We start from the raw sequence: 22861 nt of genomic DNA, 5'->3' as shown, positions 1-22861 counted from the left end.
AACAGCCTTTCCAGCCCTAATAAAGGAGTGAGCTTAACCTGCCACACTGTGTATGTGTGTTTCTTTGTAGCAGTCGGCTACACAGGCATAATTCTGAAGAGATTATTTTAAAGTTCAGTTTAGAAATCTTTTGTGTTGAAACTCAGAGACTTTAAACTGCTGTTCAAAAGTTCTCAAACTCACAAAATCTTGTAGATTTGCTTTCAGAGAAATATTTCTTCTTATGAATGACTTTTTCACAAATTCCCCACTCTTGCGTGGACATTTTGGAACTTGTGTTTCACGTGATGATTTCACCCCAGGCAAAGGTTAAATGAAGTGACCATTACAAATGGTCCTGTAGAACTGCCCTCTCTTGACAAAGAGACAGTCAAAGTGGCCATTTTCTTCCAAAGCCACTTGATTCTGTGTTTCTTCCCTGACAACAATACTTCTCCCACTGAAGGTTATTGCATTTCTAACTTAAGATGAAACATGGTTCAATATTAAGGATTCCTTCTTGAAGTGTCCCAATCACATGATATGATATCACCACTGGTTTTGTTTGAAGTTCATCTCTTCCAAAAGTATACGTGAAAATGCCTCCCACTTCTCTGCATAAACCAACAAGCAGAATGGCGATGTATACACAGGTGCTTCTGAACATCCACTGCTTCTGGACTTTCAATGGCACAATCCAGATTTCTTACTGCTTTGGATTAAGAGACAACAGAAAACCTCTCTTATCTGATTACACAAATGTGTGATGTGTCTTTGTGTGTGTAATTGTCTTTCCCTGTTTTTAAACCCACAAAGTCTTTACTAAAAAAATATATTTTATAACTTTAAAGAGATTAATAATAACAAAATTTTGTAATACTATTGATGTACAAAAATGGGTTTAAAATACCCTATTCGCCCCATCATGACATTTAATTAAATATGAGAGGAGATGATGATGAACATTTTGATGTTTTATTTTCTTGAGGCTTTTATTTTGGTAACATGAAATAATATTAACTGTATTTGTTAACAGTTTCTGTTAAAATGTATAGTTTTAGGTGAAGTGTCAGAAGACTGGAGGGTGGCTAATGTTATGCCATTTGTTACAAGGTATATTATTTAATATATATAAATATGTTTTTAAAAGAGATAGATGGTGGGGTTTAGTGTGTAGGTCACAAAAGACATCTTATTTAAAATGCAAGAGCTTTGCTCAACCCAGACAGTCCAGGCTCCAAGTGCCTTTGCGAAGACAACAAAAACTGCTTTTGGAAATAACTTAAAAGGGCTCAAGTGCAGATAAAGATCTTTCAAAGATTGGGTTTGGAGCCCTGCAAAGAGGTGTGGTTTGGCAAACAGAGAGAGAGAGAGAAAAAACCAAACAGGATTTCTCTCTTAGAAAGAGAGAAAGGGGGAGAGAACTGACTTCAGCAGTGGCTTTTGGATGCTTGTTGAAACCCCATTTTGAAGATTGGTTGTGAGTTCTGAGTTTAGCCTGTTGAAAAAACCCTTGTGGTCCTTATAAGAGGAAGTGGCTGGCTACATTGTTTTTCCTGAAATAAGGGAAACGAGTGGAACTCTGTGGTGACCTAGAAGAAGAGGTTATCAGTTGGAAAACCCATGATGGGGTATTTCTTCGAAAAGACACTGAACTGAGTGATCGGAGGGAATCAGCTTGTGTGTGTCCAATGACTTTTCACTAGAGCCTGGTGAAAACTCATAAATGTTAAGTTCTGTGCACAGTATAAGAATTGCCTGATATTGGTGAACTTGGAGGAGTGAGAAGTGAGATTGGACTGTGAATCAAAGAACTTTCCTGAACATATACACATTACATATATGTACACTTAGAATTAATAGGGAGTTAAGTTAGGTTAAGTTAATAGTAATAAGTTAAAGTTTGATCCTGTTTTTATGTTTACAGAAAATTAAAAGCAACTTTTTTTTAAGTAACTATTTGTCTTGGTGAATTTCGATTGCTGCTAGGATATCAGTGTTGGAAAATTGTTGGAGGGGATTCCAATGAATAGTATTTTTCAGCATTTGGGTAGTCAGAGAGTGATTGGAGATAGCCAGTATGGACTTGTACATGGCAAATTGTGCATCATGAATCAGAAAAAAAGTTTATTTGAAGAGGTGATTAAAATGGTTGATGAGGGCAGGGCAATGGACTTGAGCGAGCCTTTGATGAGATTCCACATGGCAAATAGGTCTGGAATGTTAAATTACATGCGATCCAGTGTGAGCAAGGAGGTTAAATTACATGGATTCTAAGGTGAGCTGGCCTGTTGGAAGGAAACTTTAAAAAAAATTTAGACATATAGCACGGTAACAGGCCCTTTTGGCCCATGAGCCTGTTCTGCCCAATTACACCCAATGGACCTACAACCCCTGGTATATTTTCAAGCTGTTTGATTGGTGGCCTATGTCCAGTGGTGGACTCTGAGCCCATTGCTATTTGATCCCAACGGAACAACACTGGTCACAGATCTTCTGCTAGAATAGCTCCCTTCCACCACCACCCTCTTTCCTCTGTGGACCACACAATTCTTTAACCAAACGATCAAATCACCATGTATCCCATGCATCTATACCTTCTGGATCAGTTTACCATGAAGAAACTTCAAAAGTCTGACTGCCCTGACCTCATCAACCACTCTTGTCTGGAAAGAGTGTAGTCATGGAATGGATCTATTCTGGCAGAAGATCTGAGACCAGTGTTGGGATCAGTGTTGTTTGTGACTTATAGAAATGATATAGATGATAAAAACAGGTGGGAGAGGTTTAGTAAGTTTTCTGATCACACTAAGATTGGTGGAGCTGCGGACAGTAGAGGGCTATATAAAAAAATACAACAGCATGTAGATCAGGGCAGAGAAATGGCAGATGGAGTTAAATCTAGACCACTGTTAGGTGTTGAAATTTGGGAGGTCAAATGTAAGGGAGAGCGTATACAGTTAGTTAATGGTAGGACTGTTAAAAGTACTGATGTCCAGAAGTATTTGAGATTCAGGGCAATAGCTCCTTGAAAAGTGTCACACAAGTGGATAGAGTTGTAAAAAAGGCATGTGGTATGCCTTCATTGGGCAGGGCACTAAGGTCAAGAGCAAGAGAACCATGTTGCTGCTGTGTAAAATTTTAATTTGGCTGCAGTTAGAATATTGTCTGCTATTCTGGTTGCCATATTACAGGAACTATGTGGAGGCTTTGTAAAGGGTACAGAAGAAATTTACTGGGGCCTTGTCTGGATTGCAGGGTATGATGTATAAGGTTATTTTCTCTCTAGTGTCAGAGACTGAGGGGTGACTTGATAGAAGTTTATAAAATTATGAGAGGCATTAATATCATAGACAGTCACAAGCGCCTGTGGAAGCAAGGTCGTTGGGTGTATCAAAGACAGAGATTGACAGGTATATCATTAGGGCATCAAGGGTTATGGGACGAAAGCCGGTGTGTGGGGCTGAGTGGGTGGATGGATCAGCTCATGATTAGAATGGCGGAGCAGACTCGATGGGCCAATGGTTCTACTTCTGCTCCTATATCTTGTGAATCTTTTTCTCTCTAGGTAAAAATATTGCATGTAGGAGGACATGTGTTTAAGGTGAAGTTTAAAGGATTGGTGTGGGGCAAATTGTTTTACACAGAGAGTGGTCAGTGCCTGAAACAGGCTTTCAGGTATATTGGTGGAAGCAAATACAACAATCTGGTTTAAGAAACATCTACATAGACACATAAATATGCAGGGATTAGAGGGATGCATATCATGCCATCAGTATAAATGTAGAATCATGTTCAGTGTAGGTGTGTGGAACAAAGCTTTTGTTATATGTTCTATGATGATATGAGGAGGTGAATTTGGATGATGTAAACTGTCAGCCTCCTCCTGAAGTAATTCTTTAAAAAAATGTGACATGCTCTTTTGTTAGGAAGTTGAAAGTATTTCAGTGATGTTTTTCCCACTTCGAATCCCTGCTCTGAAAATTAAAACTGCACAGAAAGAGCCATTTGTTGGAAACCTGAAGACTGAACGTGATCTTTGGCATCTGATTGTGAAAGAGATGTGGGCTGGGAGAGCAATGGCAGATACGCACAAGGTTTGATGATCTTTTTGAATGCTTACTATTTCAGATTTGTTTTATGAGACTCTAATAACCCAAAGCTTCCATTTATTTTAACGAATGTGGAGAAATTATAATCCATCAACACTACCTATTCTAGACTTACCTGGCAAGGGAGAGACCGTGATCAGAAAGGCGGTTCTCCCAGGACGATGGTAGCTCATTGCATTTCGGGTCTGCTGATGCCTGCGATGTCCCAAATTGCGGGATACTTGACTGCAAAATTTGTGGTAACTTTCGCGCTATATTTAAATTAAAAAAAAACGTCTATCCAGATTTTATAGTAAACTTTTGCTTTTTTTCATGAGGAGCTACCAGTAACTAAGGTTACTGCAATGAGGACATTTTTAAAAGACTTCATGGTCAAGATGAGTGCAGAAGCCCTAGTTAATTAATTCAAATGGAATTTGAAGTTGATTAGATTTGTCGTTAGGTCAGCTTGGACTCTATAATCAAGGAAGACTTTGTTTTGGACAGGGCTTACCAACTGACATTAAAGATGGGCCAGTGGAATGCTATTGACATTGAAATAAGCAGATTTGGTTCAGGGGTCTGTGCTAATGAAATTCTGATTTAAGCAAATCGTGACGGAGAGGTTTAGAATTGCCCTGATCTCCTAAACTTATAGCTAGATAGAAAAGTAGCAAGAAGCAGAGTGTATTTTGTAAGTTGTCTTTGTTTATCAGGGAGCTTTATATTTAAGCAAGCATGGATGGTAGTTAAACAGGATGTGCTGCAATTTAACTGCAGAAATTCAAAATGATTCATTTGATGATGATCTGAAGGAAATTGTAACTCAACCAAAATAATGCCAACCAGATGCTCCAAGAGCAGAGAAATGGTTGCAGAATTGGAAGAGCTGGATCCAGGTCATAATAGCTTACCTGTGATGTAATGGAAAATGAACAGTTAAGTATGAGGGTTAATATCGTAAATCTTCCGAAGCAGAATTAATTGTCATGAACAAGTCATGAAATTCATTGTTTTGCAGCAGCTTCTTAGGGCAAACGTTCATATTATCACCATCTTACACCATTACTATTAAAAACTAATAATAATAGTGCGTGAAAAGTGAGGCAGTGTCTGTGGTTCATTGATTATTTAGGAATCTGATGGCAGCGGGGAAGAAGCTGTCCTTGTGCTTTGCTGGCTGAAAGAGAGGAAAAGACAATACTGTATTGAAAATATGTTACCTTTATCTAAATATGTAAAATTGGAAACTTTCTTGAGAGGACAATTAGAAGCTGGGTTTTATATGCAGACAACATTGCACTGATTCAAACAGGGCAGCACTGGGGAGATAATTCACTCTCTTGCAATTATATTCAGGTCAGCATTGGGTTATCATTATTAGTTAAGTGAAGGAAAGTACATGGAGTAAAATCAAAATAAGATTTGTGAATGTTTTTTTTAACTGTTTAGGATCCACAGTACATTCAGCAAGCACTGACAAATGTTTTATTAATGGATGCTGTGGTTGGATGCATGCAGTCACGGGCCATTTATGCTGCTTCTAAATTGGCTTATTTTGACCAAATGAAGAATTTAGGTAAGAATAAGAAATCTTATTAAAAGGAAGGAGATAATAAATGCAAAATATATATTGGCAAGGGAACAGAGTTTGATGTACTATGTGTTATTTTTGTTTGTTTTCCTTTCTCCTTTTTTGTTGAATTTTTTTCCTTCTACTTGTCCTTTTGGGGTTCGTGGTCCTTGTTTCTGTTCTTTTTTCTCAGGGTTTGTCATGGACATGGCAGGCTGAAGAGAAATGGTTGGACAAAAGATGGATACAGGGCGGTTGCGGTATGGGATAAACACAGGTCTGGGAGTGTCTGGGGCAATGGCTAAGAATATAAAGTATGTTCGTTTCAACGTTAACAGCTTGAACAGGACGGTGAAGAGGAAAAGAGTCTTGGCACACATTAAAAAAAAGGAACAGATTTGGCCTTTCTCCAAGAAACACAGTTAACGGAGCGGAAATACCAAAAACTAAAAAAGGGGATGGGTGGGCCAGGTAATATTCTCTCGTTCAGCTCAAATGCAAGGTGGGGTGGTAATTCTGATAAGGAAGCGTGTTCCAATGAGAGTACAGAATGTAACCACAGACAGAACAGGAAAATTTGTAATGGTACACTGTCAAATATATTCATAATCCTGAACTTTAGTCAATGTGTACGCCCCCAACTTTGATGATGAAAAGTTCATAAGGCATTTTCCTAAAATTGGCAGAGGGAAAAGAGAACATCCTGATTTGGGGAGATTTTAATTTTTGTCTGAATCTTGTCTTAGATAAGTCAACAAAGAAAATAACTAAAGCAAAGGCGGTGAAGGCTACCATTGATTGTATAAAGGAGATCAATTTGTTAGACGTGCGGAGGCGGAAACATCTGAGGGACAGGTATTATTCCTTCTACTCAAAACACCATGAGTCCTACTCTAGAATAGACTTTTTCATGTAAAGGGTAGGATCATGGAGACTGAGTACATGGAGAGACTTCTCTCAGATCAACCACCCCTGACATTAACAGTAGAAATGTCAGATAAGCAAGACACAGCATACAGATGGTGTTTTAATACATTGTTGCTAAAGAAGCCGGAGTCTTGTAGCTTTAAAAGAATGCAGAAAGGCTTGTTTTGTGAGGCCATCTGTACCTCTACGCCAGATACATTCCTCCCATGGAACACCTTAAAGCATATTTGAGAAGTCAAATAATTGGATATACCAAAACAGTTAAAAAAGAATATATGAGGGAGGTGGATGAATTGGAACAGGAAATTACCCATCTAGAAACAAAGATCAAGCAGGTTTTGTGCAAAAAAGACATGCAGCGGATAACATTGGCAGACTGTTGAGTATAACGCATTTGGGACAAACCAGAAATGAGAGAGGTTTAGCTGTGGCCCTGGATGCAGAAAAGGCATTTAACAGATTGGAGTGGGATTTTCTATTTAAATTCCTAAAACAAAATTGGGACTATGGCCAACTTTTATAACCAAGGCTAAAGTGGTGACCAACAGAAAAATTTCTCCTGCTTTCCCACTGACATGATCAAACAGACAAAGGTTCCCGATATCTGCAGCACTGTTCATACTAACCATAAAGCCACTAGCCGAAGCCTTTCGCTAGGACCCAGACATCAAGGGTTTTAGAGCAGGCCAGGAAGAACATAAAGTCAACTTATTTCCTGATGACTTACTGATATATATGACAGTCCCAAAACGCTCATTGTCCAAACTGCGCTCTACTCTGGAGGACTACTGGGAGATCTCCGGCTTCATCAGAGCAAGAGTGAAATCATGCCACTCACTAAGGGGATTACAGCCAAGAAAACAGTCAAGTGGCCATAAAATGGGATCAGATATCTGGGAGTCAGAATGCACAATAACTTGAATAATTTATATAAACTAAATTATGCCCCCTTGCTTGAGAGAATTGAGGAGGACTTAAATGGGTGGATGTCCCCGCCCATAACCTTAGTGTGCAGAGTCAACTATATTAAAATGAATGTGTTGCTGAGGCTCCAGTATCTCTTCCAGACCCTGCCTGTGGCGATGCCCCGGGGATTCTTCCATAATTTGCTCTCACGAGTAAGAACATTTTTATGGAATGGAAAGGTAGCCAGGGTCTCTGTGGAAAAATTGACCTGGGATTACAGTCTTGGTGGATTACAAATGTCATACTTCAAGATGTACTATTGGGCAGCCCAGTCGAGATACATTGCCTCACTCTTTGAAGGGGGAAGGTGTATCATCCTGGGCACAAATTGACCTGCATGTAGTAGGCAAGAAGGTAGCAGAGGACTTTATTTCTAAATGGGACACCAAATTAAATGGGAAAAAAGGAAGCCCTATACTAAAACAAATTATTCTTATTTGGAATAAAATCATCTAATATTTAGGAATTAAAGTGGGGCTGTCCCCAAAAACACCCCTGACTCCAAATAGATTAATACCATTGACAGTAGGTAACAAGATTCTAGATGCCTGGCATTGTAATGTCATCAGGCGCATAGAGGACTGTTACGAGCAGGGGCTACTTATATAATTTGAACAACTCAGACAATAGTATGATTTATCAAATAAGACGTTCCATTGCTTCCTCCAGATAAGATCTTTTTTACAGGATAAATTAGGTCCAACTATGGCCCTACCAGAGTGCAGTGACATAGAGGCATAGTGACATAAAAGAATACATGGAAGTTCATCTCAGCAATGTATTTCTTGCTCCAAGGAGAAGGACCCAAAGCAGGCCTTCACAAATCAAGACAGAAATGGGAGTCGGACTTAGGAATAGTGATTGATGAGTGGTGCTGGTCCAACCTGTGCTGGACCAGCATGACTGCAGTCATTAATGTGCAGTACAGGCTGGTGCAATATAATTTTCTGCACCAGCTGTACCTGACGTTGCAAAAATTGAACAGATCTAAACCAGAATGATCAGATCAATGCTTTAGATGCGGAAATAAGTCAGAAACCTATGTGCACACAACCTGGATGTGTACCAAGGTGAGGCCTTTTGGGTGGAACTAGGTCAAGTCCTAGGAAAAATTATAGACAAAGAATTCCCTCAGGATTCCGAGTTGTTCCTGTTGGGAAATATAACTGACATAAGACTTACAATGAAGCTGTTCAAATTTCAAATCCAATTCATAATGATCACATTGGCAGTGGCCAGGAAATGCATAGTGTTTACCTGGAAATCCAACTCCTGCCTGAGCATTGCGCGCTGGAACAAGGAAATGCAAAGTTGTATCCTCCTGGAGAAAATAACTTAAGAAAAAAGTATGATACTTTTTTAAAAAATTTGGCAACCATACTTAAATTCTGTAGTAGCATGGCTCTAGTGTGGGTCATCGTGCCTCACTGCACTACCTTCCCCGTCTACTCTTTAATTGGTGGGGGGGGAGGGCGGGTGTGGGGGGAATCCATCCTATCCCAACCAGGTGAAGTCAAGAAAAGAAAGCAGCCTACCGTGACAAACCCACAAAATACCTCTGTTGTGAATATCTTCAAAATCGTGTGTAACTATGGTTAGTTAAGTGTTAAATGTTGAGAGTCTGTGGGGGGTGGGAGGGGGACGGAAAGAGCTTGAACTCTGCAGAGAACTTTGCATAGAATTGAGAACTGTAAACTAGTCAATGCTGATATTAACATTGACACTGGTAATATTGATAACGGAGTTCAAATTTGGAAAGTCAAATAAAATTTCAAAAAAAAAATCTTTCTTATCTGAGGTGATCTTTCTGAATTTTATCTTGTTATTTATTTTTCAGAATCTGGAACAGCATTGTTTATTTACTCATAAAATATAACTAGAAGCACAAATTACTGAATATTTACTTGTCTAAAACTTGTATTTAAATCACTTGTCGAAAGGCCCATCTAATTTTTTACAAATTGAATGTTCATTCTCATATTACAGAAAATGTTGAAGTGCACAACTATTTTTCAAAAGTGGGTGGCATTTCTTAAAAATTCCCTTCCATTTTGACAGTGAATTAAAAGCATCACATGGTATTTGTTATTGATGCACTGGTGCCATCCTCTCATAAAAAGCAACTTCACCCTGTTTTTTTTTACGAAGTATTTGTCCCACTACTGCAAGTAAGAATTACAGTGCAAATGCACATTGTGCAATGTATATGACAATAAATAATATTATTATTAGATGCCACCGCCTCTATCCTCCCTCTTTGCTTACTTTGATTCCGAACACTTGTAGTCCACCAAAACCCTTGTGTCTGGCAGCTTCTCGTAATCTGAGCTCACATTTTCGTATTTCTGGCTACATTCTGTACTCCAGTTCCTGACTCTGGCTACACTTTGGTTTTCAGTTCCCCCTATGCCCTTGCCCATGTTCTCAAAATCTTTTTTTTGTATTTTCATATTTTCAAAATACTTTCTGTGCAATTGGCCCAAGATCTTCAGTGCTCCATTTACATACTTCTTTGTGTTCTTAGCATACTCCCTCTGTAAACCTTTCCCATTCCTACTACACTCCAACAGCTTTCTTATCCAACATTAATGTTCTTGTAGGCAGGTATTTAAAGTTGTTTTAAAATTATTTCAATTTTATATTTTGTACAGGTATTTCAAATTGTTTTAAAATTATTTCAATTTTATATTTTGTTACCTCTGTTTTATTGTAAATGTTTTCTAGTGGTTCCTAAAACAACATTGGAGACTTTAAAACACAAGATAAATCCTTTTGCTGGTCAAATTAGTCCTCAAGCTGTGAATGCGCTATTGTATACATCAGGTAAAAAAAAATCAGTTATTTGAAGTAATTAGATATTATATTAGTATTTGATTAATAATTGTTAAATCTTCAAAAGTGAACTTTTTTTGTTCAAATTTTATCAAATCAGTGGTGATTAAAAGGAATCGCTCTTAAACTTCATGAACACTATCAGCAAAACATGAAAGTCTGCAGACGCTGTGATTGTAGTAAAAACAAAGAAATGTTGGAGGAACTCAGCAGGTCCCACAGTGTCCATAGAAGACAAAGATATATTACTGACATTTTGGGCCTGACCCCTGCTTCATTTTATGAGAAAACAGCTGGCACTGCCTGAAGTAAAAGTCTTGGAAGATGGGAAGAATAGGCATGGGGAGGAGTAAAGACCAGCAGACAAAAGGTGTTAAATTGGTAATGATAGGAGGACAGGAGAGGGAAAGGTGAGAATTGATTGGGGGAAAGAGGGTTGTTTCTGGCTCTGAAATGAAACAGAGGGAAAAGGCAAGAGATATACAGGGCTGGAGGAAAGGAAACAGGAAAAGATGGAGATGGGTGGGGGGCTAACAGAAACCGGAGAAGTCTATGTTAATGCTATCCATTTGGAGGGTGGCCAGATGGAATATGAGGTGTACCCATGACCATCATAAAATCAGTCCTTGCCTGCATATCCTCCATTACCTGCACATCTGTCCTGGCCCCCTCTACCGCAAAGCAACAGCAAGGACAAGATTCCCCTAGTCCTTACCTCTCATCCCATCAGCCTCCGCGTCCCATATATCATCCTCTATTATTTCTGCTGCCTACTATGTGATTCCACCACCACACACACCTTCCCTTCTCACTCCCCTCCACCTTCCACAAGGACTGCTCCCTCTGTGACTCCCTCATTCACATCTCCCTTCCCTCGAATTGCCCCCTTCGCATCTACTCCTGTGACCGCAGGAGATGCTCCACTTGTGTTCAAACCTCCTCACTCACAACCATTTGGGGCCCCAAACAGTCCTTCCAAGTAAAGCAACACTTCACTTGTGAATCTGCAGGAGTCATCTACTGCATTTGATGCCTATTTGTGGTTTCCTCCATATTGGAGAGACTGGATGCAGACTGGGAGATAATTTCGATGAGCTCCTCAATTCTGTCCACCTCAGTGGTGGGGATCTCCCAGTGGCGTCCATTTTGATTATCCACTCCATTTCCTTCCTGATGTCTGTCCAAGGCCTCATGCACTGCCAGACTGAGACCACCTGCAAATTGTTCCATCTGGGCACTCTCCAGGTGGATGGCATAAATATCGATTTCTCAAGTTTCTGTCAGCGCCCACCCTCCTTCCATTTTTCCCTGTCTCCTTTCCTCTCGCTCTGTCAGAGCCAAAATCAACCCATCCTTCACAATCAAATCTCACCTCTCCTCTCCTGGCAGATCCAATTAAGACCTTTTGTCTGTTGGTCTGTACTCCTTCTGCTGCCTGTTCTTCCTGACTCCCCAACCTTTAAATTCAGACACCTGTCTGCTTTTTACTCAAACCTTGACGAAGGGCTCAAGCCTGAAATGTTGGTTTTATTTCTTTAGCTCTAATGGATGCTGTGAGATTAGAATTTATTGTCATGGACAAGTTACAAAATTTGCTGTTCCTTGCGGCAGCATTGACAGTGCAAAAATGGCATTTCAAAAGTAAATAAATAATGCAAACATAGGAGAGACCGTGGTTGTGTCTGGTTCATTGTCCATTCAGAAATCTGTAGAAACTATCCTTGTCCCATTGGGTGCTCATCTTCAGGCTCTTGGACCCCTTTCTTGTCGCGGTGTGAAGAGGCCATGGCCTGTGTGGTGGGGGTTCTTGAGGATAAAGGCTACTTTCTTTTTTTTAAATTTTATTTTCCATTTTTATTAAAACATATACAGTATTTATCCATAAGAATAATAAAAACCACGACACAAAAGTAATACAGTTTTTATATATCTTCTCCCCTCCACCCACTCCCTCCCTCCCCAAAAACATGGAGAAAAAAAGGAAAAGGAAAAGCCTGTCTAATAAACCTATATCTTTTAATTAATTAATTGTAGTTTACATAATAATCTTAAACCATAACTAATTAGGGTGGGTTGGATGGGAGCATGGTGGACACTGCAGGTAAATTCATAGCAATAAAATCCATGAAGGGTTTTCAAATCTTATCAAATTTTTCTGGTTGATTTCGTAAATTCTCTCTAGTGATATACAGTTTAATCATTCTCTTCGCCATCTATTTAACCCCACAATATCACCAGATTTCTTTGCTATTGCTGCACTTAAAAACTTCTTTTGATAAATATCTAACTTCAGTTGGGAACTATCTCCCAATAAAAATACTCTGGGATTCTTCAAAATTTGCGTCTTCAAAACTCGTCCCAATAAAATACTTATATCCTTTCGCATTGCCAGACTGCAGGCAGGAAAGATTCTACTTCTTTATTACATCTAAAACATTGATCAGAAAAATTTGAATGAAGTGCATGCAATTTGTATGGAGTATAATATAATTAATGTAAAAAATTAAATTGTATCATTTGATTGTATTATACATTCATTGTATTAGTTACAATTTTGACCATTCTTCTTCTTGAATCTGTATGCTTAAATCTTTTTCTCATATGGATTTAGATTTGAATAAATCTTTTTTTCTGAATAGTCTCTTGTTATTTGATATACATATTAGTAATAGACTTTTTTCTGATAATTTAAAATTTCTCCCTAATTTTCTTTTTAAATATGATTTAAGTTGATAATAAGAAAAAATATATAATGTGGAATATTATATTCATCTTTCAATTGGTCAAAAGTTAAAAAAAAATGTATCCCAAAAAAATCCTTTGTTTTTTTTATTTCACAATTATACCAAACATCGAAATAACAATTATTAACTATAAAAGGAATTAAAGGATTATGATTTAATATAATTTTAGTAAACTGATAATTCTTCATTCCTCTTTCTACATGTTCTCCATTCCATACTCTGAGTTTATGCCTCAAAATTGGTGGATCTAATTTTCCTTTTAAAAATCCCTCATGCCATTGATATAAAATGTGTGCATAATTACTTTCTCCTATTTTACTCATTTCAATTTGCAACTATGCATCTTTTCATCGGTCTGATAACAGGAAGACAAAAATCTAAGTTGAGCTGCTTTATAATAATTTTTAAAATTAGGCAATCAAAATCCCCCTTGATCAAATTTCCATGTTGATTTTTCCAATGCCATCCAAGGCGTTTTATCCCTCCAAATAAATTTTCTTACACTTTTATTTAAATCCTGAAAAAACATTATTGGTACAAAAATTGGTAAAGATTGAAAAGGGTATTGTATTCTAGGAAAGATATTCATCTTCACACAATTAATCCTTCCTATTAAAGAAATTGGCAAATCTTTCCATCTTATAAATCTTCTTTAATTTTCCTCAATAAAGGTATGTAGTTTAGTTTAAATAAATTATTTAAATTTTATCAACATTAATTCCTAAATATTTAATTGCACCAATCTGCCATTTAAATTTTGTCCTTTTTCTTAACTTGGACATAGTCTGTCTCGATCATTGGTATCACTTCACTTTTATCAGTATTTACTTTGTTACCTGATACTAACCCATACTCATTTACTTTTTGTAATCAGCTTTCAGGGTTTGTAAGATATAATATTACATCATCTGCAAAAAGACTAATTTTATGTTCTTTATCATGTATCTTAAAGCCCTCAATCTCATTATCACTTCTAATAATCTCAGCTAAAGGTTCTATAGTTAATGCAAATAAAAAAAGGAGATAATGGACAGCCTTGTCTAGATGATCTTTCCAACAAAAAACATTTTGATATTTGTCTATTTGCCTTATAAAAGCCTTATAAATTTGCCTTATACTACCTTAGCCTTTGGAGAATTATATAATACTCCTATCTAGTTTATAAAATTTGTCAGAATTCCAAAAATCTTCAGTACTTTAAATAAATAGTCCCATTTTAATCTATCAAATGCCTTTTCTGCATCTAAAGCTAAAGACACTGATGGTATTTTTCTTTTCTGAGCCATATCCGTTAAACTTAAAAATCTAACAATATTATCGGCTGATCTTCTATTTTTAATAAAACTTGTTTGGTCCATATTAATCAATTTAGGTAATCTATTAGCTATTAGTTTGGACAAAATTTTATAATCAGTATTCAAAGATGAAATTGGTCTATATGAAGATGGAAGCAAAGGGTCCTTCCCTTTTTTTGGAATGTGACAGTATATAGATATGTTTTTGGGAGATAAATTGGGGCAGGTTTGTTAGTGTAGGTCACATACAAACACTTTAAAACAGACGTAATTTAAAATACTGGAGCTCTGCTAATGCTAGACATGTCAGTCTCAGAGCCTTTGCAAAAGCTTTGGAGAGTGCCCAATGTTTCACTTGGAATAAGAGAAATAAAAAGACATTCTTTGGTGACCTGAAAGAAAGAGATTATCATCTGGAGAACTCTGAGGGGGCAAGTTTCTTCGGCAAGACACTGAAGAGGCTGATTAAAAAGGAATCAGTAGTGGGTGTCCAGTGTACAACACATCTCTCTCTCAACACTGACAAGAACATTCCTGAATGGTAACCATTTACCTTTCAAGCACCAAAGCCTGGTGAACTTTGTAAATGTTAAATTCTATGCACAGTATAAGAATTGCCTGCAACCAGTGAACTTGGAGGAATGAGAAGTGAGATTGGACTATGAATCAAAGAACTTTTCTGAACTTACATGCACACATTACATACACGTGTGCTTAGAATTAGAAGGGGGTTAAGTTAGGTCAGTTAAGTCAATAGTGATAAGTTAAAATGTGATTCTGTTTTCATGTTTAAAGATAATTAAAAGCAACTTTTGTTTAAGTAACCATTTGTCTTGGTGAATATCTATTGCTGCTGGGTTTTTAGGTCCTCTGGGATCGTTACAGGAATAACTGTTATTAACGCAGTTTTAAATGACTCAGCTAAGTCCCAAAGATCTTCCATTTGATCTAACAACCCCATAAATATCGGAATTAATAACTCTTTAAATTCTTTATAGAACTCTGGAGAGAAACCATCCTCCCCTAGAACATTATTGTTCAGTAAAGACATCAATATATCATATAATTCTGTAACTGTAAATGGATTTGTTAATTCTGTCTTCTATGTAATTTTGGACAAATATTTGTCTATGTTAACCTCATCCTTCAAATATTCCGATTTATATAATTTCTTATAGAATTTCACAAACACATCATTAATACCTTGTGTTTTCTAAGTAAGATGACCCAAATCTTCTTTTACAGCTACTGTTGTTCTTGATACTTGGTTCAGTCTTCAATTGCCATGCTAAAACTTTGAGCTCAATCCCCCAGTTTGTAATATTTTTGTGGTGTTTGTCTTGTATCCCTCTCTACTCTAAATGTTTGTATATTATGCTTCAATTTCTTTAAATCCAATATTTTAAATACTTTAAATCCAATATTTTCCTTTGTTCATCATTCCCTTGATTTTGCAATTCTTTTTCCAAATTTATTATTTATTTTCCAAAGAATTAACTTCAGACATATATTCTTTTTTAACCTTAGCTTATTACTTATTATTTGTCCTCTTGAATAAGCCTTCAAAGAATTCCATATCACAAACTTATTAGTAACAGAATGTTCATTCAGGTCCATATAAAGTCAAAACATCTTTTCAACAATGCTGTATTTAATCTCTATCTATAACCTATATTTTGCTCCTCCTCCATTAAAACTGACATAACTAAAGGTGAATGGTCAGACTATATCCTTGCCTGATATGAACTCTTGTCTGGAGTTGAGAGGTGATTAAAAACATATCTAGATGGGAATATGTCATACCTATAAGAATAAAATAAATAATCTCTAATATCAGGACGCATTTTCCTCCAACTATCAACAAGTTTCATTTCATTCATAAAATTTTCACATCCTTTGTCACCTTATTTTTAACCATAATTCCTCCTGATCTATCCAACTTGGAATCAAAGGTAAATTTAAAGTCTCCTCCCATAATTTTTTTTCCCTTTTGCATAAAAACATCTTGTATAAATTTTACATCATCTACCTTCAGTGCATATTTATTCATCGTGGTCCCATATTCAGAATATATTTTGCAATTTATCATCATATACCTCCCCACTTTTATCAGTCATTACATCCAGTATTTGAAGAAGACCGCAGAGCCCACCTCACTGACAAAAGGCAAAGGAGGAAAAACCCAACACCCAACCCCAACCAACCAATTTTCCCTTGCAACCGCTGCAATCGTGTCTGCCTGTCCCGCATCGGACTGGTCAGCCACAAACGAGCCTGCAGCTGACGTGGACTTTTTACCCCCTCCATAAATCTTCGTCCGCGAAGCCAAGCCAAAGAAAAAACATCCAGTATTTCAATTGGTAAACTTTTATTTATTAATATCACTACTCTAGCTTTAGAATTAAATGAAGAGAATGCCCCACCTACCCAATCTCTCTTTAGTTTTATATGTTCTATTTCTGTTAAATGAGTTTCTTGTATAAAAACCACATCTACTTCAGCTTTTTTCATATAATTCAATAACCTTTTTCTCTTTATCATATCCTGAATTCCATTAATGACAATTTCCCTGCCATGATACATCAAAATTAAATCCTATATCCCTCCAGCGTCCACCTCCATCTCCCCATCCAACCCAACCCTTCCCATATAATATCTTACATCTTTTAACAGTCCAGGCTAAGAACCAAAAACAAAAAAGATAAGTAAGGAAAAAAATAGAAGAAAGACAAGGAATAATCCCAGAAACGCGTGATGTTAACGCGTCTCTATCACTCTGATCTGTACGGGATGCAAAACTGGTTTCATTAGAGTGTGTAGTGGTCAGCATCGCATTTCCCACTCACTCGAAACATCAGACCATCCCTTACTATAAGCTTATCAATAGACCTTTTAATCCATTAATCTTATCCAGTATATCAGATCACGCACAATATAGGTTAAACCTCCCCCCCCCCCACCTTTTAAACTCTCAAAATTCAATTTATTTTCATTTACAGCAAAACCTCTTAGTTATATAATGAATTCAAGTGTCTACAACCATCTGCTGATCTTTAACAGGCAATGAATCGGCATATACCTTTGCCTCATTAGGCTCAGTAAAAAATCTATTCCTCCCTCACGGGACGAATACTTTCAAATCAGATATCTCAAAAGAAAGGCATAGCCTTTTTTCCACAATACATCTTTAACTGGATTAAACTCCTTTCTCTTTTTCAACAAATCAAAACTTATATCTGGATTAAAAGAATCTTATTTCCATATATATCAAAGGTGATTGTCTTTCTTTAGCTTGTTTCGCTGCCACCTCCAATATCTTCTCTCTTTCTTACTTCATATTCGAAAGAATCTGACAAGTATTGGACGGGACCTTTGGTCAGGTTGAGGTTTAGGTCTCAGTGCACTATGGGCTCGTTTTATCTCCAGATCACCTTGAAATGCAGCCTGACCCAAAGGTTACAGTATTCACTGTTGCAGAATTTTTTTTTAAGTCTTGACCCTCGTCCCCTTCTTTAAGTCCAACAATCTTGATATTATTCCATCTACTAAAATTTTCCAAAACGTCTATTTTTTGCGTTAACTGATCATGCTTAGCAGCTGCTTCTGCTTTTGATTGCTTCATTTGATCTTTAGGATTTTGAATCTCTAATTCATTCCCTTTGATTTTTCCATCCACTATTTTAAATCTTGTGTCCACCTGTTGTATTGATCTTTCCATCTTATCACCATTCTTCCCTACTTCATCAGTTAACTCTTCCATGGATTGCCGAAAAAAATCTAACTGGGTCACTTCTTCACATGAAGTCGGCAGCCATTGTTGGGGGAGACCTTGTGCAGCTGTGTCCAAGATCTCCCCAGCTTTTGGCCTCTCTCCTTTGGATACCACCTTATGAACAGCTCCAGGATCCTTTCTTAAGGTAGGTCTCTCTTCCTTTTCTTCCTTTTCCTGCTCAGTTTCTTGTACAACAGTAAGTCCTTTATCCTTCTTTGGTGGCATTGTTGATGTCTTCTATATTTTCTGTAACTTTTATAGCCTTTTCCTTCACTTTTTCGAGGAGAGTAGGGATTATCAGTCTAACCCCACGTCATCACGTGGCACACCCCCTAGAGGCTGCTTTTTTAAGATACCACTTCTTGTAGATGTCTTCAATCGAGTGAAGACTAATGTCCATGATGTCGCTGGCCCAATTAACATAGAATGCTCTCCACAGTACACCTGCAGAAATTTTGAGAGTCTTTGGTGACATACCAAATATCCTCAAACTCCTCATGAAGTATAGCCACTGGCAAGCCTTGTTTGTGATTGGAACGATGTGGAGGCCCGAGGACAGACCCTCTGAGATGTGGACGCACAGGAATTTGAAGTTATTAACACTTTCACTGCTTATCCCTCGACGAGGACTGGATCGTGCTCTCCTGCTGAGTTTCTCCAGCATTTCTTTGTTTTGAACACTATAAGATTCATTTGTAAAGGGGAAAGGAAATGTGATTCATTGCAGTTTATTTTCTAGCCTGTATTATTATTTTTATGTGCAAATGTTTGTTGTAATAGTTTAATGAGAAAGGATGTAGAAGCTAATCATTGACACTGAGTTCTAACAATAATTTTCTGGGTTAAGGAGATAAAAGCAAGAGTAATAAATAGAAGAGCAGGCAGCCCGAGAAAATTTCACCATTCTTTGGGTTTTGCACGATGTCAATTTTAAATCAATGTGATTAAAAAAAAAAGAGAAAGTTTATTTACTTTTGTTTTTTATTTGTGAAAACACTAAAACATTTGATTTTGTTAGGTAATCAGATTCACCCAGAAGAAGATGGCAATGCAAATCCAAAATTATGGTGCGCGTTAAGTGAAGGAAAAATAGTGCTCTTTGACACAGCATCCTGGTGCATTCAGCAACATTGCATTCAAGTAGGCAACTCAAAATTGGTGAGTTTAAAACAAGAAATGCCTTTGGCGAGTATCAAAAAGAGTGCCTTCAGGACAGGTAAAATATTACATGGAAAGTAAGCGGAGCAACTACAAAATAATCTTTTGGAGATCCTACGTTTTAAAAAAAATTGATTTAATAAAATCTAAACTTAATTTAGAAGACATCCTGCAGGATTGCTGTTTCATTTTAAAGATGCAAATTCTTGCTTAATATTATGTTTTCTCAGAATCAGAATTTATTGTCATGAACACGTTATGAAATGTGGCAGCATCCTGGTGTAAACATTCATATTATAATCATCTTACAGCATTCCTATAAAAGAGAAAATAAAAATAATAGGGCACAAAAAGTAAGGCAGTGTCTATGGTTCTTGGATTATTCAGGAATCTGATGGCAATGGGGAAGAAGCTGGCCTTGTGCCATCGAGTGCTCACCTTTAGGCTCCTGTACCTCTTTCCCGATGGTAGCAGAGTGAAGAAGCCATGGCCTGGGTGGCGGGGTCTTTGAGGATAGAGGCCACTTTTTTAAGACACCGCCTCATGTAGATGTCCTCGATGGAGTGAAGTCTGGTGCCTGTGATGTCACAGGCCGAGTTAGCAACGCTCTGGAGTTTATTCCTCAGACACCTCACAAAGTATAACTGCTGGCGCACCTTCTTTGTGATTGTATCAACATGGAGACCCCAGGACAGATCCTCTGAGATGTTGACACCCAGGAATTTGATGTTCTTGACCCTCTCCACTACTGAGCCCTCAATGAGGACTGGGTTGTGTTCCCCCGACTTTCTCCTGAAGTCCACAATCATTTCCTTGGTTTTGCTAATGTTGAGTCCAAGTGTGTTGTCATTACACCATTCAATGAGCTGATCTATCCCTCCTGTACGCTTCCTCATTGCCATTTGTGGTTCTGCCGACAACTGTGGTGTCATTGGTAAACTTGAGAACTGCATTACAATTGTGCCTGGCTGTACAGTCATGGGTGTATAATGAGCAGAGCAGTGGGCTTAAGCACACACCCTTGGGGTGTGCCTGTGTTGATACTCAGTGAGGAGAGGACATTGTTTCCAATTCATACTGACTGTGGTTGTCTGATGAGAAAGTCAAGGATCCCCGGTACAGAGGCCTAGTTTCTTGACCTCGGCTGAGGGCTGAGCTGAAGAGCAGCCGTATGTTTGAATTGCTGCTTTCGAGGAGATCCAGAGCTGAGTGGAGAGCCAACGATATGGCATCTGCTGTGGAGCGATTGTGATGATAGGTGAATTGCAGTCGGTCCAGATCTTTGCTTAGGTACATGTCAATTCCAGCCATGACTGGCCTCTCAAACCATTTCATCACAGTAGAAGTTAGTGCTACTGGGTAGTAGTCATTGAGGCAGCTCACACTGCTCCTCTTGGGTTCCAGGATGATTGATGCCCTTTTAAAGCACGTGGAAACCTCTAATTGCCGCAATGAGAGGTTGAAAATGATCGTGTACACTCCAGCTAGTTGGTATGGATTTTCAGTACTCTGCCAGGGCCTGACACTTTGCGAGGATTCACCTTCTTGATTGATGTTCTGACGTCGCCCTCAAAGACAGATATCACAGAGTTGTCAGCCTTTTCAGGGGTTCTAATCAGCACTGTTTGGTTCATCTCAAAGTGGGCATAGAAGGTGTTCAGCTCGTCAGGTAGTGGAGCACCATAGCCATCTACAGTGTGTAAAGGTTAAAACCTTGTGGTTTTTAACACTTAGTTAATTTTGTGCCTGTCTCTTTAAGAGACTATTGTTTGCCGTGATACTATAGTGACTACGATGTAATATGTCGTAATATTCACCCAGACTAATGGCTTACTCATTACTCAACAACATGTAAAGGAAGCATGAACATGAGAAATTTTTCTTTTAATTTTTTTGTCTCTTTAAATACTTTTTTGCATTTCTTCAAAGTTTGAGGTTCTTTATATGCATTTATATCTCTATCATTATACATCAAATGCTTTGTTTTTCATCGTTATGAAAGTCTTACTGCAAAGCTATGCAAAACGTTTATCTGTTTTATCAACTAATTAAAGCTACATAAAATAACAGCCACAGAGTTTGATTTGTTGGATTAAAGAGATCGGAATATCGTAGCTCATGCTTTTGGAAGATGAATCTTTGAAATTAGGATATATTAGAATAAGGAAAGTGTCATCTATATAGTGTTTGCCCTCTCTTTGTAGGCTGTAATGGCCTGCACTCCCTGCCATAGCTGGCATGTATCTGTCTCTGTCTCTAGCTTCCTACGGAATTGCCACTTTGCTTCAGAGGTGGCCTTCCATAGGTCGTACCTGGACTTTACCTTGTAAAGATGCTGATCCCTGGCCTTAAACCCCTTGTTCTCACCCTGAGCTCTGAAAGGCAGACAGCTTTTCTTTGGACTGGAGTCCTGGTAAGTACTAAATGGTTCAAAAGATGTGGCCTTTTATTTAGAATAAATTTTGTTTAGTATCCCCAAGACTGGTTAAATCATGAAATATTTTAGCTGTCAGAAAGTTAATAGTTGACTGGTCTCCTGAACTGAGAAATCATTTAACAGTAATAAATGTCCAAAATTAAAGTATAAAATGTGTCTCAACTGTTCCTTTAGCAGCATAGAGATGAATCATTCTGATGTGCATTTTTAAAAATAAAGTAAACTATATTCTTTATTATAATAAAGCTGCTTAAATTAAATATTTCTGTGTAGAACTGTATGTTGGGAGTGGAGTTCGGCCAAGTCTGGATAGGTTCACAAGATTCTTCGATTTACATAATAAATACACACAGCATGTCCTGCAACAAACAACTGACTGAACACTGCACCGATGTCACTGACATGGTCTTAGAAAATCAGGGCTCAAATTTCAGGTATTGTGATTGCACAAGTGTGTCCCAATGTCTGGATGTTTATTACTTTTGAAATTTTCAGTATTTGAAGATGTGAAGACTGAATGAATTAAAATTGGATTCAATTACATTTTAACAAGTGTTTATAAAGCAAGTGCGACTCTTACAGCATCAGCGATCAGGGCTAAAATCTGGCGCTGACTATAAAGAGTCTGTACTTATCCCTGTGTATGTGAGGATCTCCGCTGAGTGCTCCGGTTTCCTCCCACCCTTCAAAAATGTACGAGAGTTGTCTGGGGTTGTAGATTAATTGGTGTATTTGGGGGAAGGGCCTATTACCCTGTTGTATGTCTAAATGCCATAAAAATAATGAAGGTTTCGCAAATCTAAAAATGATCTTGTATTTCTAGTCAAAAGGATGTGTATTCGTGCAGTCTTGATGGAAGTGTCATCTGTTGGGATGTGAGCACTTTGGCGATAAAGACACAATTTCAGTTGCCCAACTGCCACAGACTAAGTGCCATTAAATTCCATAATTGTATGCTCTGGTGCTGTAAGTATTAAAGACCACTGCTTTTAAAAAAATATGTGGTTACTTAAGGATAAATTGAGGGAGGGTATGATTATGTTATGGCATTTTTTTACCAAACAAGCTCGATTATAATTCATTTAAA

General features: G+C 37.7%; 1 protein-coding gene and 1 pseudogene across 6 annotated transcripts in view; both read left to right on the top strand.

Annotated features, from left to right (window-relative positions):
- The window catches only part of dennd3a (DENN/MADD domain containing 3a), a 176842-nt gene that overhangs the window by 128145 nt on the left and 25836 nt on the right, over positions 1-22861 (top strand). For all 6 annotated transcript variants that reach the window (XM_069922317.1, XM_069922315.1, XM_069922320.1 and 3 more), the window contains 6 exons: positions 3909-4076; positions 5523-5649; positions 10261-10359; positions 19198-19337; positions 22048-22208; positions 22598-22740. In XM_069922317.1, coding sequence (XP_069778418.1) covers positions 3909-4076; positions 5523-5649; positions 10261-10359; positions 19198-19337; positions 22048-22208; positions 22598-22740 — 838 coding nt within the window. The remainder of the gene's footprint in view (positions 1-3908; positions 4077-5522; positions 5650-10260; positions 10360-19197; positions 19338-22047; positions 22209-22597; positions 22741-22861) is intronic.
- On the top strand, positions 4199-4346 carry LOC138755923 (U1 spliceosomal RNA; annotated as a pseudogene).

The sequence above is a fragment of the Narcine bancroftii genome, chromosome 2 (assembly GCF_036971445.1).
Source record: "Narcine bancroftii isolate sNarBan1 chromosome 2, sNarBan1.hap1, whole genome shotgun sequence".
Taxonomy (NCBI): Eukaryota; Metazoa; Chordata; class Chondrichthyes; order Torpediniformes; family Narcinidae; genus Narcine; species Narcine bancroftii.
The sequence above is the reverse complement of the archived record's forward strand: the minus strand, read 5'-3'. Positions and strand labels throughout refer to the sequence as shown.